The sequence below is a fragment of the Phlebotomus papatasi genome, chromosome 2 (genome assembly GCF_024763615.1).
Source record: "Phlebotomus papatasi isolate M1 chromosome 2, Ppap_2.1, whole genome shotgun sequence".
In the NCBI taxonomy this organism is placed as follows: Eukaryota; Metazoa; Arthropoda; class Insecta; order Diptera; family Psychodidae; genus Phlebotomus; species Phlebotomus papatasi.
The window spans coordinates 55,281,707-55,301,277 of NC_077223.1; the positions used below are offsets into that span (position 1 = coordinate 55,281,707).

The following is a 19,571-nucleotide window of genomic DNA, read 5'->3' on the forward strand; positions in this document are numbered from 1 at the left end:
TTACATAGTAGATTTTCAAAATAAAAAAAAACTCCTAAATGAGATCATTTTTAAAACGATACCAGAGTTTTGTGGTGTAAGAAGAGGCTGATAAATGAAATTCATGTGAAAATACCCGTAAATTCAATTTACTATTCCATCTCTTCTCTCACTCAAATACAATATTCTCACTTTTGCCGTCAGTCACATATATGTTGTGATGCTCTATATGGAAAATTCTGTATATTTCTCTCTGAAACATCAATAAGAGGAAAAACCAAGTAATTTAATCACAATTTGTCTCTTCGGTAAAAATACCATTTCAATTCATATATCAATCTCTAGGAACTATAGACTAAGTTCTCAATTCATGAAATTGTATCAGACGCTTACACAAATACGATTCTGTGCTTTCTACCAAATTAATCGAATTAGTAACCACGTGTAAACTGAATTCGCAGATCAATAACCAAATTTCTCTCCCTGTGTGTTATATAAATGGGTTTGAGAAAAAAAGTCAAACCCTTACCAAAATTTAACATTACGATCGCCTATTCTCCGAAAAGTTGGCAAAATAGTAAGAAAGCTATTTTATATATCTTTTATTTTCTTAATAATTTTAAAACAAAAGAAGATAAACATCCCATAATCACTACATCCACTAACTTTAACATACACTAAATATAATATATACAGTGACATATCTACACGATATAAGATCATGAAAGAGTACAAAAAATTGAAAATCACAATAGCTTCACACTTTACAGACACATATGTACACTCATAAAAAAGCATGGGCTTATCGTTTCATTTTGAGACCCATTATGCAGAGAATGAAAAGTACTACAATCCAGAGGATAACCACACCAAATCCGTTGGCCACTTGACTATGCGTGATGCTCCACCCTTTTGAGAGTATATTTCGCACAGCTAGCGATGGAATGGTAAAAGGAAAAGTGTAGGCGATATATCGTAATATTGTAGGCATTCCTTCGAGCGGCCAAAGAAGTCCTACAAGACAATAAAAATTATGTGAAAAAAGTCAAGGTGTATTTTAAAATAAATAAATGATTTGCAAAATTACCACAAAGAATAATCATAGGGTAGAAACTCCCTGTAGCTACGAAACTGGCGGTTGTATGTGATTCACAAAATATTGAGATCAAAAGACCTATGCAAAATAAACAATAAATCAATATTTAATTTACATCCATACAGAAGTAGCTTTATTTTTATTTTTACTTGAATAAAATCTTATTGTATAAAAAGATTGGGATTTTTAATTTTTATAACCTTTATAACAATTTTACGCCCTATGACCAAAAACGCAAGTTTATTTGAATTTAAACACCTCAAGATATCCCGAAAAACGGGATTTTAAAGACAAGGAGAAGTCTGAGGTGAAATGCAGGCCACGTATATATTAATAAATAATAATAAACATTTATTCATGCCACAAGCAAAGCATTTTACAATTAAGGGACTATATACAAATACAATGATTCTTGTTTTAAAATACAATCAGAATAAAAATTACTAAACAGAAATAGAAACGCGGAGGTGATTGAAACAAAGAAGTTGGTTTTTATCATGAAAATTCAAAGATGTGTTTCTGTAACAAATATTGAATATTTTCCGTTGTTGCATCCGGGTGTTTATATGTGAACTAATAGAAAAGTTTAATTAACGTGAATCTGACTGAGACTTTTTAGACCGAATTTAGTTGTTTGTGAATTTATGTTTTTTTATGGAATTAATTTTTTTTGTGATCTCAAAATTAGAATGAATTAGTTTTAGGTGTAATTTGCTTGTTCTTGTATATCGTGGTAGCACTGCATTGATTGTTTAGGTTGAAAACCATTCTGAGGAATTTGTTTTACGTCACCAAAACCCGTGCGACCAGTATATGATCACAGAATTAACTTAAATGTTCTCTGTCCACGTCCAATTTTTCCGGTGTTCGTCAGTCTTTATTCTTTATTCAAAGTAAAAGATTCAGTTGTTTTCTCTAGAATTTTCGACCCTTGGCGTGGGGGTCCTTCCATAGGACCAATTTCGAGACATGTAAATCTTTTCTGGGTCTTGACCCAGTAGAAAATTACTAAATATTCGGATAACAAAAATAAGTTGCATTTAACATAAATGCAAGATTCAATGGCTTTATATTTCGATCGCTCAGAATAAGAAACGAATAACACGCAGTAGGCACATTTTACTTTTTTGAGATTTAAAATCTCTATAACTTTCAAAATATTATCTTTCAAGTATAATATTCACATAGAAGGTAGAGGGTATAAAGAAGTATCAAAAAAACGAATAAAACGAATTTAGTAAAAAATCGAATTGTTTGACTTATATTCTGAGTCATCGTTTTAACACAATAATGAGGAATAATGGCATACATATGTGCAATCTAAAAATGAATCTACATATAGTAACATTATTTCTCAGTTAATTTTTTTCTGTCTCTTTTATCTTTTTAAAACCAAGGGTAAAACTTCTTTCGCTTTAACATACAGCTTTAACATTTCGGATAGAGAAAAGTGAACTACAACAAAGCTATAACTAGGAATAAATTTCGCCAGAAAACAAATGATCAGGACAAAGTTAAGTTACGTCTGCAAATATTTAAAACTGATATGTAAAAAAATAACATTGATTACTAAAATATTTAATTTTGGCCAGTAAAAATTGAAATATCTACGAAAATTAGTTAAATTTAATTATCATACAAGATAGTTGCAAGTTAGATAAAAAGTTCTTTTCCCTTTGCAAAAACATGTATAAAATTTTCACTTCATTAATTTGATTTTTTGTTGATATTTAAGTTTTAATTGGTCATTTGTATAGTGCCATAAATTTCTTGTGAAAATAAATTAACTGAATTATTTCTTATTATTTAGTTGTAATAAAATGAGTATTAGTAAAAAATAATGCAAATTCTCCCATTGTTAATATCTATCTCAAGATTTTTGAGAATCTCTGCAAAATTAACTTTAAAAATGGCTCTAAAACACATTTCAATAAAAAAAGGGAAATGATCTTCGGAAAAGTTATAGAGTAGTAAATTTCTTGTGCTGATTTAAAATTCTTTAGTAGTTTTTAGGAGCTCGTTAAAAAAATATTTGAACACATTTTAATTTAAACTTTAAAATATCGTGACAATATTATTTAATATCGGACCTAATGAAATTTTGAGATTTCCTTCCTCGCTATATTAAATGAACAAATGGAAAATTCCACGAAGTACTCTTGTCCTATTCCAAATTACTCCATTATATCTGAACTTTTTAGTAGTTTATCTATTTAATTCTTTTTCATAGTTTGAATACATAAAACCTTGGATATACTATGATACCACTTAATATTTTATTCAGTGAAATAATACTTTATGATTTAACAGAAAAAGTAAAATTCAATTAATTTAAATGAAGTTAATTAACAACTTTTGGCAGCAATAACTTTTAAATTTATGCTCTCACTAATGATTTAAATTAATTTATTATACACTGTAAAGATATGATATTATATCTATAGCATCTATAGAATGGAGCAAAATAAATCAAGGTTGATTGCTATCAATTAGTACAAAGGTCTAAAGGTCTTCTAGAATGTAAAATAAAAAATTGTAAAAGTTTGAGGTCAGATTTAGCAACGAAATAAAAAAAAACTAATTCTTCGCGAAACCTTTTAATTGATTTAAATTTTGATTTAAATTGATTTAATAATAATTTAATAATAATTTAATAATTTAATAAAAAAAATAAAAAAAATAAAATTGATTTAAATAAACCTTTAAATTAATTTAATATCGATGATTAAGTATGACAATTTAGAACCGCGTGGTAATTATAGTTCAGGAGGGTCTATTGTGCAATTGGTATCGTTCGGCTCGTGGGCGGTGTAAGCACCGATTCGACTATCACAGTTGTGAGTTCGAGTCCCGCGTCCCGCCCAGTCTAAAGGATTAAAACGTCTGACGGAACATACATATGTCTCATACAAATTGTAAACAGAATATATAAAATTGTAAACTGAGCAATGCAATAAAAACCCTGTTACAATAAACAATAAATACAAAAAAAATAGATTGATTTTTGGAGCTCCCACATCTCGTGGTTAAAACTCCTAAGACATAGCTCAAAAGTACAAAAAGTTATGAGTAATATAAATATATATGTAATATGTTAAATAAATATATATTTACACATGAACCTAATATATGGAAAATGAGTCTAATTCACTCCATGGACTAAAGAAACCAAAGGTTTATATTAAAAAAAAAATCGAACGGACGAGCGACCACAAAAAACTATTTTTTGTTAAATTGTGTAGAAAAATGAAGACAACTTACCGAATAGCATCCCGGCAAAACCAAGAAGTGTTAGAAGCCCAATGACAGTTACATTGTCACCACGGTTTTCTGCATTAAAGAAATATGCTGCATAGAAAACTACTTCAAGACACTGTATCACCATAATAACGGATTGCGTGATTACATGTGCTACAAGGAGTTCAGTAACAGATATTCCCGCAATTAATGTACGATCCCACACGCCGTCCAATTTGTCAGTGATGAAAATTGTAGAAGTGACGAGAGTAGCAAGGAAAAATACCATTCTAAAAAATAAAAAAAGAACATACATTTACAACATGATTTAAATTATTAAAATTTAAATCTTACGTCATGATAATTCCTGGAGCTATGAATTCCTTAAATTCACCTTCGGCATATCCGAAAATTGGTTCATAGAAATGAATAGGAATATTTCCAAGAGCTATAGGCAATTCACAATCAGACATAAGAGTTTCTGAGAATTTTTGATACGTCGATCTTAGTTTTCTCTCGAGAAAGAAGGAAATTTGTTGATCTAAAGTGAATAGAGTTTATGATTGAAATTGTTTTCAGAAATTTGTCTAATTTGTACCTGTCATATCCATAAAAATGCGAATTTCTCCATTATAGAAAGACTCATTAGCTGCATGTCTACCCTCATCCCGAATCTCAGCTATAGATTCAGTGAAATTTCGTGCAAAATGTATATAGCCTGTGATTTTTCCTTTTTTTGCGGCATCATGAGCATCATCTTTGGTATTGAAGTACACCTTTTTAGCAATATCAGGTGTTAGCTCATGAAGGAAACGACATGATATTTTATATAGATCACATGTGTAATCATGAGCGAATGTGGTTATAAGAGATTCATTTTGGCACAGTTTAAAGTCATCAACTTCATCATTGACAATGCCCAATTGTAGATCACGAGGATTTCCGCCTATGGCCAAGTAGAAGCATGAAAGCTGAAGGATTGGAAAAAGGAAGCAAAATATTATGCCACTGGGTTGACGAATAAGTTGCAGTATGTTCTTCGTCATAAGAGCTTTCATGCGGCTTTTGGAAGTAATTTGGAATTTCCCTACAATTCCAGGACGCTTGGTCTCCTGAAATGATAAATTACGCTTTAAGGGACTCTTTTTGGGTACACCTTCAACTGCCTTTTCATCAGTAATTATGTCGATTGACTGATTTGTAGCCATTTCTACACGTCGTAATGTAGTGTCAGCCTCTTCTGATTTTCCCTGTTTCTGACTAAGGATCAGGAAGGCATCTTCAAGAGATGAGCATTCAAATTGAGTAAGAATATTTCTAGGAGAATCTTCAGCTAGAAGTATGCCGTTTCTCATAAGTCCAATCTGCAATAAGAAAAACGTATTCATTATATATTTTACCTTTGTATACTCCGAGACTGTTACTTACTTTATTAGCCTGATTAGCCTCCTCAATATAATGTGTAGTGATGATCACAGCTAATTTGCTATTTCGTGTACTCTCTACCAGAAAGTGCCAAATTTTTTCGCGTAGAATGGGATCCAGACCAACAGTAGGCTCATCCAAAATCAGAAGTTCCGGTTCATGAACCATGGCAGCAGCAAAAGATACACGCCTCTGTTGACCTCCGCTGCAGTTCACTATGAACCTGCAATTTTGATACACAAGATAAGTTTCAATGTTTCAAACCATCAATAATTTCCCTCTCAGAAAACAAATGACACTGAAATGTTTATGCAAAAAAAAAGAATACAATACACGAGAGTTTGATCTTAACTACCCCTAATTAGTAGTATCGATTCTAGAGGAAGAAAAAGCGATTTATGAAAAAATGTGAGTCAATTAAGTCAGCAACATTATTAAAATAAAATGCGTCAGCGATTTTAACAGATTTTTGTTCTGTAGCGTAGCAGATTAGAGAGCAAGGAAAAATAACAAAGTTAACCCTTTAAGGATGTGAAGGTCTTCATGGACCGAAAAAATTGAAACAAGGAGAGAATAGTTTTTTACCTCTATGCATGATAGGGACAAAAATAGCCCAAAAATTTTTCTAACAACACCAACACCAATGAATAATAATTTTCACTCTAATGAATGATATATGAGTATTAAGATTTTTGCTAAAAAATTTGAAAACATAAAAAAATAATTAAATTCAATTACCAATGTTATTATAAAAAAAATCCTCGCTTTTGACATTAATTATACTATGTATAATATAACAAATAGAGGGAGATTTGTAAAAAAAAAAAGAATCATAGATTCATCCCAGAAATCTTATTTTTTCTATGGGTCACCGATAACCCAATCGTCCTTTAAGGATTAAGAGCCCTTTTGACATATTATTTAAAGTAATTTCCGATCAATTGTACTAGCCTTATTATTACTAGTCTGACTATTTTTTACTAGCCAAAAAATATTTTATTTACAAAAATATATTATAATATATAATTAATTTATATTTATTATAAAATATTTTACTAACTACAAATGTTTTTGTCTTCTTTGAATTACTGTTTTATGTGGAGGAATTACGAATAACAGAAAAAAATTGACATTTTCTCAAGGTATGGCAAAACGACCAATTTTATAGAATACTCGTACTTGTGATCGTGGTTTAGATGCTGTATCCCAAAATTGCTTTCGCATTATTTGATTTTACTAAGTTGAGCGATCCAATTCAGGGAACATTTTGGGGGAAGTGGAGCACCCTTGAAAGTGGGGCACCTTTGAAATTAGGATTTTTCTCCTATCTTTAAGTGGAATTGAGCCATTGCTTAATGTAATTTAGTTTCTCAATCTATTTGTGCAGCTAAATTATATCACAATACGTCTCAATTTTATTTAAAAATAGGTGAAAAACCGTAATTTCAAAGGTGACCCACTTTGAAAGGTGCCACACTTCCCCCTAGACGTTATGCACTTATGGAAGGCTTGCGAAAATCTTAAATATTTTAGCTAGAAAAAATAATAAACTTAGTATTCTATGATGTGGTTGAAAATTTTCGTCATAAGGGAAGAGCACCCTGGATCGGAATGTTAAGAGAGATGCTCCTTATTTAGTTGAAAACATAAGCCTCAAAATACTATTTGGTATTTTTGTGTATGCTAATCAGTATATTAGTAATCCATTTAACTATATCTGTGTATTTGAATTTTAAATTTTTACAGTAAATTAATAAAAATAGGTATAATTGCAGCCATGTATTCTGTACCTCGGATCGTCAGGAATTTAATCAGGTCTCTCACAGAAAATTGGATTTATAAATTAAATCTGAACTAATGCACTGTATTCTTGTGAGAGTTAAATAGTAAAAAGTAGCTAATAATTGTTAAAAAGTCATTTGAATTGGTGCAACAATATGATAATAACCTGACGATCCGAGGAACATAGCCGATCGCTGGTACACTTCCCTTATTTCTGAATCTCTTTCATGGCTTTATAACTGTTAGGGGAAAACTTGCAAGCTTCGCACACACTCTGATTTCAAACTCTTCATGTTTTTCCCATTTTCATAAGTACTGACTCCATTATATAACCATTTAACCATCTATAAGCCCATATGGTTTCTCAGAAATTTATCAGATTATTAGAAAACTCACATTTACTATGAAAATAAAGTTTTTATTCATTTAAAATTGCACTGATAGTCCTACTGACATTTGCTAACTATTAAGGGGAGAAATGTGATTAAAACCAATAAATGTTAATTTAAACGGTGATACTTTATGTGTGCCTTGATCCGTGATGGGCTTTTTAAGAGGGTTAACCCTTTAACGACGAGACACTGAGAACTGAGAAAGATAATCCATGATATAGTTTTACATCTAACCTCGGAAAGTCCAACAGAGTCTGATTCGGTGTATTTTGTACTTCTATGAACGATAGGGACAAAAATAGCCCAAAAATTTAAGTAATTTTTCTGACAATACCAATGAATAATATTTCTCGCTTTAATGAAAAATATTACGTATGAGTATTGTAGTTTTTATTGTAAAAAGGGTTTTGCTTAAAAAAAATTAAAAGTATAAAAAATAAATAAAATCAATTATGAATTTGAGAATTTAAAAATTCACCATTTTTGAGCTTAAATATTTACTACATAGCAAATAGCTAGAGACTTGCAATAAATATTCTAGATTCCTTCAACCTTCTACTTTACAATTATGTAAAGACATAAGAAAAAAATAACTTTAGGTACCGTCGTTGCGGGTGACTTTGCACTCGGGGGGTGACTTTGCACTCTGCTGTTCGTGAGACTTTGAACAATTCTAGCACTTATTGATAGTCTTCGCCGATCCGGTCTACCATGTCAAAGTATATAGGGATATGTTAAGTACCAAGTAAGGTACAATGATCCTCAAAAGGATTCTTGTAGTTTCAGTAATAGTCAATGAAATCCTAGTATAGGTATTTTGTCAAAAAACGACTCCGCGAAAAAGTTATCTGAAGATGCAATTCCAAAATCGATTTCAGAGAAGTAAATTGCCCAAATCTATTCTAAAGTTATCTGGCTAGAATAATCCACTTCGATTTTGTTCATTATTTTTAGTAAATTCCTTTTTTTCACTATAGTCTTCCTAAGAACGCATGATTTATATTATAAAATTGCTTGTAATGGAATTTCTTAAGCTTTATTATAGAAGTATTTGGCCAAAAATTATCCAATTTTTTTATAACTTAAGATAAAATGACCAAGATCTACAAGATGGTGTAGTCGCCATCTTGATTTGACGATTCTGTCCGCCATTTTGAATAACTGTCAAAACAGAAAACTTATCCGATTGAGCTAAAATTTTAGTATGTTCTGGCTGATGTCAAAACCTTTTCAGAACATATATAAAATCCGACCTAGGTCAAGCGATTGTCTGGATACTGGGACTCTAAGTTCAAAATTTTGACATTTTCATTAATACAGAACTACGGAGAGCTTCTTTCATCGAAACCATCACAAAAAAGGCAGTATTATCGTTAGGCGATGAGATCTAAATAACAAACAACAAGAAAAGTAATGTTTTTCTTTATAACACCATATTATTTGAAGATCTGGAAAACTTTTGCAAAGATGAAAAAATAAAAAAAAATAAATAAATGCACTTTTCATTTATTTTTTTTAATTATGTAAGAGTAAATAAATATATAAAATAAAAGCCTCAACCATTTCTAATGGTTACTGAGGCATTTCGTTTAGGTTTCAAAATTCAGGATTAGAAAATAAAGATTGCTAAAATATGAATATTTCAAATTTTCAAACTTTGAGCCTCTGTATCAAGGTAAATACTTGACGTAGACTGAAACATACACACGTTCTGAAAAGGTCTTGATATCAGCTACAACATACTAAAATTTCAACCCAATCGAACCTGTTTTAGATTTTTACAATTATTCAAAATGGCGGACAGAAACGTCAAATCAAGATGGCGATCATGTCATCTTGTAGATCTCGTGCATCTTACCCTTAGATGTGAAGATCTTCATTGTCGTTTATTATCAGAAATTGTTGATTTTTTAGTCTTTATTAAAAAGTGCAAAGTCACCCGCACCTTATTCTCAGTGCAAGCCTTTTTTCTTGATTTTTTTAAACATAGTAAAATTTTATAAAATTAATGCTAGTGGCACAAAATCCATTCATTAACAACTGAATACAAATAATTTTACTCAAAAACCCCCCTCCCTTCACTTTAACTATCCACTTTTAGAGGGCAAAGTTGAAAAACAGCGAAAAAACGTGCAAAGTCACCCGCAACGACGGTAGTCAGGAAAAATTATTTTCTTTATGGGACACCGGTGTCCCAATCGTCCTTAAAGGGTTGAAAAATTAAACATTGCAAGCCACTTTATCATCACTTCATCTTTAATCTTACAGCTTTATGATTATACATACCTATTAGCATCTGGTAGTTCTAGAAGTTCATGAAGTAATTTAAATCTCTCATAAATGCGATCTTCACTCATACCATAGATCCGACCAAAGTAATAAAGTGTCTCTTTGATTGTGAATTCATCGACAAGTGCAACTTCCTATTTCATCCAAAATTCAAATAAGAGTTTTTTTTTTTGGAAAATATTAAGTAAAAAAAAGTCCAACCTGCGGCATGTATCCAATACGAGGGCCTGGCACCCCAGATCCTGGAACACCAGGTGGACGTCCTAAAACATTAATTTTGCCTGCATTCAGCTTTCTTACTCCAACAATACACGATAACAATGTGGTTTTTCCGCATCCAGAAGCTCCCAATAATCCATATCTGAGAATATACGTATTATATTTATTTATTTAGGATTTAGGTCTTACGTGTTCCTCACATTGTTCCTGTGTTCACTGTCATATCCAAATGATTGAGAACGATCTTCTTATTTGGAGCAGAAGAACTCCCAAAGTACTTGTAACCACCGCGTACTTCCACACTGGTCATTGTGCTGAGCTTTACTGTGTCCGGAAACTTGTTGAAGTCTTAAGCTGGTATGATTTTTACCACCAAGACACAAAGGAGGAAAAACACAAACCCATAGAATGGGAAGTAATCTGAGAAAAAAATGTAAGCAATATTGCAACCTGTTGATCATAAATGCAGTGTCTAATTGTTCAGTGACACAATCAGAGTTGAGAGAAATTTTCATTATAGATAAAAGATTTATAACTTTGAAAACTTATTGCAACTTCTTTTTTCCTGTTGCATTTTAATTTAAAATACAGCAGAAGTTTTAAAGATACAATCATATCTAATTAAATGTTTAACTTTGATAATCTCTCAACTGCACCATTGCATTAAATGATTTTTTTTACACGACAAAATACGGCAAAGACGTTTTTCACCATCATCCATGCCGGTTGTACGTAATTTGAAAAAACACGAAAAACTGGCCCCATCTCTTACACTGAGTGTGCGCTTGTGTCTCTTTTTTGCAATTCCCAATGCAATTTTCACAGTGATTTTTCGCGATGGTAGGAAAAAACGAATTATTTTCTAACTTGCCATGTGCAATCGCAATACTAGTACGATGAAGGTGAACTACATTTTCCAATCAGGCGGCTTCGCATGTAGTTCCATAAACTGAAATTGTTGTTACCTCGACGATGGTATTCACAGCGGTAGCAAGATATGAAAAAAGAAGGTGTTTGAGATTGATGACAACAATACTCATGTTAAAGTATGGCGCAAAATTGCAATTTAAATTCAAATGATGTATTCGCAGTAGTATAATAACTGCCTTCTTTTGGGAAAGGAACCTCTTAACTTAAACACTTAATACGCAGAAAGAATATAAGTATTAAAATTCTTTTCTCAGACCACAAGACAGGAAATTGAATTTATATGCTAATTCGATGAAATTGGAAAATGGTTTTCAATTTTTTATATGTATTTGTAATTTAGATTTTGGGTTTTGCTTATTATTTGATAATGAGGATTTCTTCGACTAATGTTGAAAATCAAACTTCACAAAATTCTTATAGCGGAAGGTGGGATAGTTTCACGCATTATATCCGCAAAATACAGATTTTTAAGACGAAAAATAATTATTTAGGAATTGAGGAATTGAATTTAAGTTTGAATATTTTTCATATTCATTCAGCAAATGAGTCTGGACAAAAAGTTCAGCTCTGCGTGAATCTGTCCCACCTCTGCACATTATTTCAATGATATATCCTAAAAATAATTTCAAATTAATTATTCAGAAGATTAAAATTGCTTAGGGGTCATAGAGAATGTATAATATTATATTTCATAAACCATTCTACTTTGCGATTTTATCTTGTTTATCTATCGATAATTTGTTTTAATTGATTCACAGTGCACCTTAAAAAATGCAACACTGTTTCAGTTATTGACGAATCGCTAATTAATTGAATTTGTTTAATAAATTAATCCAAGTTTAAGACAAATATTACCAATAATTAATTAATTAATATTGCCTTTGATTTTGGCAAATTCGTTAGTAGGAAGTAATTTAAGGTTACTGGATTAGAAAAAAATGTTCTTAATCCAAAATAGAGAAAATCGTTTTTTTTTTATTAAGAGTTGAAAACATTGGTTTTAGAATATCTATTGTTGAATGTTCTAAGTGCTTGTCTTTTAGATCTCAAAACAGATGAAAAAACTACAAAAATCGTGAGATCATTATCATAGAAATAATTAAGATTGCAAGATTATAGGAAAAATTACATATATATCAGATTTGCGGAAAGGAAATTTTAAAATCATTTTTTTTTACAATGTGTTATAAATGAATTTGTCCCATTTTAATATTATATTTCAATAGCTAATCTAATGCCTCAAATTTTCAGAAAATAGTTATTCGTGAAATCCATAAAGAACATAGAGAAAAAATTGAATAGTCCGAAGCTTGAGTCGTCCGAAGATAGCGCGCTTTCTCCTACTTATTGATAAATTAGTAACTTGAAAATATAGAAATTACTCTATGATTCATAGAATAGAAATTGTTTCTTTTGATCATTCGCCTACGTCTTGAACTTCATGAAGTGAAATATATTAATATACAATGTACTGATTTTATTGAATATTGAGAAACGGAAAATATTAAATTGTGATAGTAGTAGGTATAATACTGGTATATATATATATAACTTTTGCAGCAAAAACTCCTTTTGGCGTTCTTACAAACCTTCCTAACTGATTTTTCTGCGAGTGAAACTGTGAATCAAGCTAGTTTTGATTTTTGTATATAATTATTTACTAATAATCATCATAAATATCCCTAAATACTGATAGTTTAACAACTGCTAGATTATGCCCCCATATTTAAGAATTAACGCATACATAATATATTCTTGTCGCACAATTCCTTGTTGAATGCTGTGAAAATCTCATAAGATGATCTGCCTATTCTCCTCTTGATCGCACAAACTATTGAAGAATGAATGATAGAGAAAAACACACGTGCTTAAGGTGGGTTGCAGAAATACACGGGAGATATGATTGAAAAAATAACATTGACGTGGTTTTCTTAAGAGATTTTCTGAAACTCTTCTCTTCCTCTCACTCATCAATCTTCATTTATACAAACTTTTTTTTTGTAAAATTGTATAATTCAAAAAGGCAAATATTACATGGTCAAATTTGTCTCTTAGATTTCACTGTTTAAACTATGTATTCTAGTGTGTTATTTTTCTTCTCAGTCTCAGGAAATCCATTGTTTCACACCCATTTTTAGAAAAATCGGCAGTTCCTTTCCACAATTGTCTATCTCAAAATTACAAAATATTGAAATTATTTAAAAAAAAAACCATATTACTAACCATATGATTTTCAGTAGCATCAGATTTACATCACTTAGTTAAAGAGCCGAGTGCTAGATTCCACTCTGTATGTAGATAAGGTATGAGAAGCACATATCGGCCATGCATCTTGTATCGGCCAGCTTGCAGAAGATATCGGCCACCAAGATAAAATGAATATTTAAAAATTACTAACTAAGTTTTACCAATTGCCTAATGGAAAATATATTGCGTTTGTTCATATATAATTTTCTGAATTAAGTTTTTCGTCGACTTTTTCAAGAAAATATAATTATTCATTTAATTTCTTGAATCACTGTATCAGAGTCTTAATCAAAAAGGAGCCATTTCTCAAATTCTTATAATTTTATACTAGAATTTCAGTGGCACAACTTAAGGAATTATACCTTGTTTAAATGATTTACGAATCTGTCTGAATGTAAAAAATATTACTCAATTATTCCACTTTTAGTATCATAACACTTTTTAATTATCTCGCTACGCATAATATGAATTAATTTGTTAATTGAGAATAAGTACGTTTTGTTCCAAGTACAGAGCTCACCGGCCATTTCTCATCGCATTTTCGATGTCATTTTCGCGAGCAGTAGAGGTTATGTTTTTGTTTTGCAAACGAACTTCCCCATAGTGTAAATTTTGCATTTTATTAATATTAAACATTTTGAAGGGTGTCTTAGAAACTATAATATTCAGAGGAAGGATTGACAAGTGTGCTAGATGCCATGACGACAAGTGAATCCTCTCGAAAATGTCTGCAAAGTATGGAGTGCCCAGACTGACCCTGAATGATAAACTTTCCGGAAGACAATCAAAAGGAAAATCACTGGTAAGCCAGTACTAAGTCAAGAAAAAGAATAATCTAAGCTTGTGGAGGATCATGGGACAAACCGAAACTGGATTTTTTATCGTTAAATCTACTACATTAATACTTTGTCGTCCAGAATAGGATCATAATTACGGTGAAAAATTAGAAGATCCAGACATCCCTTCACCAACAATCTTCCTGTAAAGTGATAAAAACTGCTCCTGATAGTTCGGCAATTATCGGTTCTTATAAGAGATGGATGACGGAAAGTGTTTCTTCGAATACATCGTAATCAATAAGAAAAATATTTAAATTTGTATTATTTCTGAAGGGTTTTATTTTTCGGCCGATACCTGCTTCACTCTCGGCCGATATCTTCTACATCTGATTTCATATGGCCGAAGCAATATTCACAGTGCATAGTTGCAATTTTACCAATTTTTTACTAATTTCTGTAAATATTAAGAGATCAAATGTAGAGATATTGATAAATGGAATGCTAGAGTTCCAATTGGCATATTCAAAAGTGCCAAAAATTGGTTTAGTTAGAGCTTTTATTTTAAGTAAATTATGGAGCATTTTTCTTAACTGGCCGATACCTACTTCCCTTACCTTAGTAAGTTTTGTAAGTCGACTTAGAAAACCATAGAATGAAGCCGTCGATATATATATAAATATATATATATAAACAATATCGGCGTAAAATCAATTAGTATGCATTAATATCTATTTGATATTTGAATCACTTGCAAGTCATTTCTTCACTCTCACACGCCGAAGGTCAATTAATAAATTACTATTTTTCTGGCGTCTTCATACCACCTAATTCACATGATGTGATGTCACTCAATGTGGGTCACCAGAAATTCCCTCCAATTTCACACCGTGACTTCGTCTCTTTTTTCATTGTCACACAGAAACAACATTTTTGAGTACTTTCCTTCTCTCAACCTCTCTCATCGATCTCTTATGCAACACCTTTGCTCTCTATTTGCACTACAAAAATCTCACAACAATGTCATTAAACATGGAAGACGAAGTAAAAAAAAAATATATTTTGTAATTTACATAATATTTCTCCATGACTTATTTCTGTCTATAAAAATTATTTCGGAGTGTGTTTCATCCTCAATTATCATAAATAGTGACAAGATGAATACACTATAGTTTTACTACCTGTACTTCTCACAATTTTCTAATCAAATCGTCATGTGAACTATTTTGTTATTATAGCTGTCAAAGGAGCCTCAGGAAGAAAACTCTCTCAAGCTGATAAGACAATATATTTAAAAAAAAATGGAAAGCTTTGGATCTACACAGGAAGGATCGGTGCTAGATAAGTTAGCAAGTCAAGTTTTCCTTTGTTTACATTTTGAGAAAAATCTTAAATTTAGAATTGATCATGGTGCTAATTTGACTAAATATTGATTCGCTCAGTATTTTTTGTATATATATATATTCTAAGTAAACGAAGGAAAAATCATAACTTAAATCCCTAGTTCTACCTATACGTATCTTACTTTTACAACAATGTGCTCTATAAGATCATAACAATATTTAGTTCTCGCCGTTTCTAATGATGGCGCTAAAATGAATTAAAGGGGACGCTTAAAATAAAAACAACACTGAACCAAACAGTACATCGAAATTTTAATGAATATTTCTGTTAGAATGGAAAGGCAAATATACTGAGAAAACTCTCATACATTCGAGAGATTATGTATAAGGGAACAGCGTGAGAAGTCATTGAAGCTAGCCAGGAGAGAAATACGTACATAATTTAGCGACAATTTAGGTTTCAGCACGTACATATTGAGACATCAAGGACAATAGTACAATTAACTATTAAATTGCAGTTGGAAGACCCTACAATATGTGTCAATTAGCAATAAAAATGTTGAAGGAAAGACAGACAAATGAATTTAGAAATCATATGCGATGGTCTTAGAGAGATAGAGTTAGTATAATGGGGAATGTGAGGGAAAACAGGTGAAAATGCATTGGTGGAGTGTGGAATAAAAGGTCGATTGTTGGTAATATTTTTTTAAATCGACATATTCAAAAATTGTGCAATAATTTCCAATTCATTTTTTGCCTTTCCTATATTATTCATCTCCCACTTTCGAAAGTGTTTCCTTCCAACCGACCACAGATACCACTATGGATCAGTGCATTACATATGTATATGCACTTTTGAAATCGGAAATTCGCAGACAAGGCGAATGATCAAAATGTAAGACAGAGAGAGAGCAAGAGACATACACTTAAGTGGTGGCAGAAAAAGTCTTAAGTAATTCTCACGAGAAGGAGGGCAATGATGAAAAATACATGTACGAAAAATAAAAAAAAATGTTTGTTATGTCCACAAAAAATGCCAAAGAGCCCAAGCCAAGAGATGCCAGTTTTAAAATCTGACATAAAAGAGTTCATTATATCAGAGAAAAGACAGAAAGGTGATACGAGGAGGACGGAGTCTTATGCAATATCCACATAAAACTTATGATGCTGCAAGAAAAGGTACGATTGATGGCAAAAAAAAAGATAGTTTTTGAGTGGCACTATCGTGCACACCTCTCCGAGGCGTGTCTTTTCTTCCTTGTATTGCTTAATTTTACCGAAAAAAAATCTTCACTGTCATTTCGCATGATCTCATGCATCTGTAAGTACTTGCTATTTAGCATTAACATCTGTAAATGATTTGTAGCTGCTATTAAATATTTTTTCACCCCATTGTCTTCTTACGTTAACTTTTTAGTTCTTATAACATTTAGGCATTTCACTCATTTTCACTTTACTTTTTCACATTTTATGTAATACATGGCATGAATAACTATCTGAGATGGACAAAGGTATTATACATTGAAATATTGCACCAATGCTTTCTGAGACACAAGCGCAGTTATACTTATTTATTTTTAATGTAGAATTTCACCTGTTTTCTTCAAAATTTTTATAATAAGAAACAATGAGGAATAAAAATAAATCTACTTTTATTCCCAATAACAGCGAAGGATCCTTTAAAAATTGTTTGTTTCACTAAAAATCCAAAATCGCAATAGAGATTTTCTTTTGTCCTTTTTTTCACAAAACTCCACACATTTTAGTGACACTCTGATGACTGGAAACAGAGACTCACAGATCCGAAACGCGGTGAAGAAAGAAAAATTACTCAATAGAAAATCACATAGACTTTTGTCTCAAGCGAGAGTAAAAGTATAAAATGCTCAAATTGGAAGGGTAGGGGAAGCGGGAAGGTATATGGAGTTTGCTGGAGCAGAGAGAGCGCGCGATCGTAGAAATTCACCTGCGCACCGTTCAACAGTTCGCCAGAGACTGATCAATGGTTGTGGAGAACTGTGCAATCACATTATTTGATCAACCATATTACGATCATACTGAGGAAACTCTTTTTTTTATATATCACAAAATAATTATTGTCACTCTATTCCTATCTATAACAAGCCCCTGACAAGTTCCCTAAAAGTTAATGCCAAAAGCTAATTTTTATATACAAAAACACGTATGGGATTTTCTCTGTATTAGGTGAGATTCTTAATAATCTCACCTACTATAATCCTACCAAAATTTCATGTCCTCCGATCGCGCTCAAACTTAGCCAAAATGTGTTTCGCCACTTCCTGATCACGAATATATGGGTGGCTAAGTTACGTTCCCGTCCGTCCGTCAGTCTGTCCGGTAGTGCAATAGGCAAGACCAGCTGTCTTACCTATTGCACCACTGAGATCCTTCCGCCATTTTGAATACCCACATTTTTTTTCTCTCAATGGCTCCGCCCCTATGACATCGATCGGGCTCAAATTTTAGTATGCTAGCTGGGCCTTAGAGCTTTCGATCAATACCAAACTTAAGGTCCCCTGATCCCCCTGACCCTAGCTATAAAGGTTCAAAAACGGTTCTAATTATCAGAATTTAAGGAGTTTTGGAAAGCTCTCATAAAATGCTACTTCCCTTCTAACATCACAAGTTCATAAAACCACCGCTAGGGGCGCTATTTTTAAAAAGAAGATTTTTAAATCTTATAAGTTAAATAACTCAGAAATTCCTTTATGCATCGGGCTGAAATTTTAGTATGTTGTAGCCGTTGATTATACCTATCAAACAAAAAAATACCTAAGCCGATCCATAACCTCTGACCCAAGCTATAAGGGGTCAAAGTTCGAATATTGACCGGCCTCTATCTCCGGTTCTAATTAACATATCGACCTAAATTTTGGCTTTTTGGTTTTGTCTCGATGAGCACTTTCAGATGGAAGTTCAAAAAGTCACCACAGGTGGCGCTGCGATAGCGTCAAAATTCATCAAAATTCAAACTCATTTTTCTCAAAAATTCCTTTGTGCAAGTTAATGAAATTTAAGAGTCTTGTAGTCCAGTCTAGGACGTTTCCAAAATGGGGCGTAAGTGCGCTGTGGTTTCAATAGAACCGGAGATATGAGGGGTCAAAGTTCGCGAAATTAAAAAAATCATCTCCGGTTCTATGTGACCAATTTTAATGAGTGAGGGCTTAAACGAAAGATCTCACCAAATGCTACAACTTTCAAGAACATTTGAACTTCGTGGGACCAACACCAGGGGCGCCACAGTCGAAAAACCAATTTCAATATCACATAACCTCAATTATCTCGACTGTCGCTGAACCGATTTTGATGATTACTTCGACATAATTGTAGAGAACATTTGTCTCTATATTTCGTCTATACATCATTTTCCGCTCAGACTACGCTATCACTCCTATTTTGCCGTTTAACTCTTTCCGGACCGCAGCATATGCTGCAAGCCAATTTTACAATTTTTAATCAAAAATATCTAAGCTCAGGAATTAATTGAAGTCTTACAAAAAATATCTTACATTTGGACATCCTTATAGTTTGTAATCATCCACAAGAATAGGATTTATATCAGTTCTGAATAATTAAAAAACATTGTTTTTCATAGAATATTCATATGCTTCTTTGGGTACTAGAGTCCTAAAAGAGACGAAAGAGTTAAGTGTGAAAAAATTGATTTTTCCTATAATAACGCTTTGAAACCACTCAGATGCCAATTTGACTGTTTATACACGACCAAAACACTTAAAATAGGGTTTTAAATGGAAAGTCTCACAAAATACAACAATTCTTTCATATAGCTGAAGTTCACCAAATGAACACTTTGGGGCGATCTGGTCGAAAAAAC

The 19,571-nt window shown here is 32.0% G+C and overlaps 1 protein-coding gene across 1 annotated transcript; it reads right to left on the reverse strand.

Moving 5' to 3' along the window:
- Positions 1-566: 566 nt before the first annotated feature.
- On the reverse strand, positions 567-18,121 carry LOC129801754 (ABC transporter G family member 23). Its single transcript, XM_055847057.1, has 10 exons — positions 17,310-18,121; positions 10,620-10,839; positions 10,402-10,561; positions 10,198-10,334; positions 5,741-5,960; positions 4,911-5,676; positions 4,667-4,853; positions 4,337-4,602; positions 1,067-1,153; positions 567-993 (listed from the first exon to the last, which is right to left on the reverse strand). Exons 2-10 carry the CDS (start codon positions 10,727-10,729, stop codon positions 782-784), a joined length of 2,145 nt encoding a protein of 714 aa, XP_055703032.1. The 5' UTR covers positions 10,730-10,839; positions 17,310-18,121; the 3' UTR covers positions 567-781.
- Between the last annotated feature and the right edge of the window lie 1,450 nt (positions 18,122-19,571).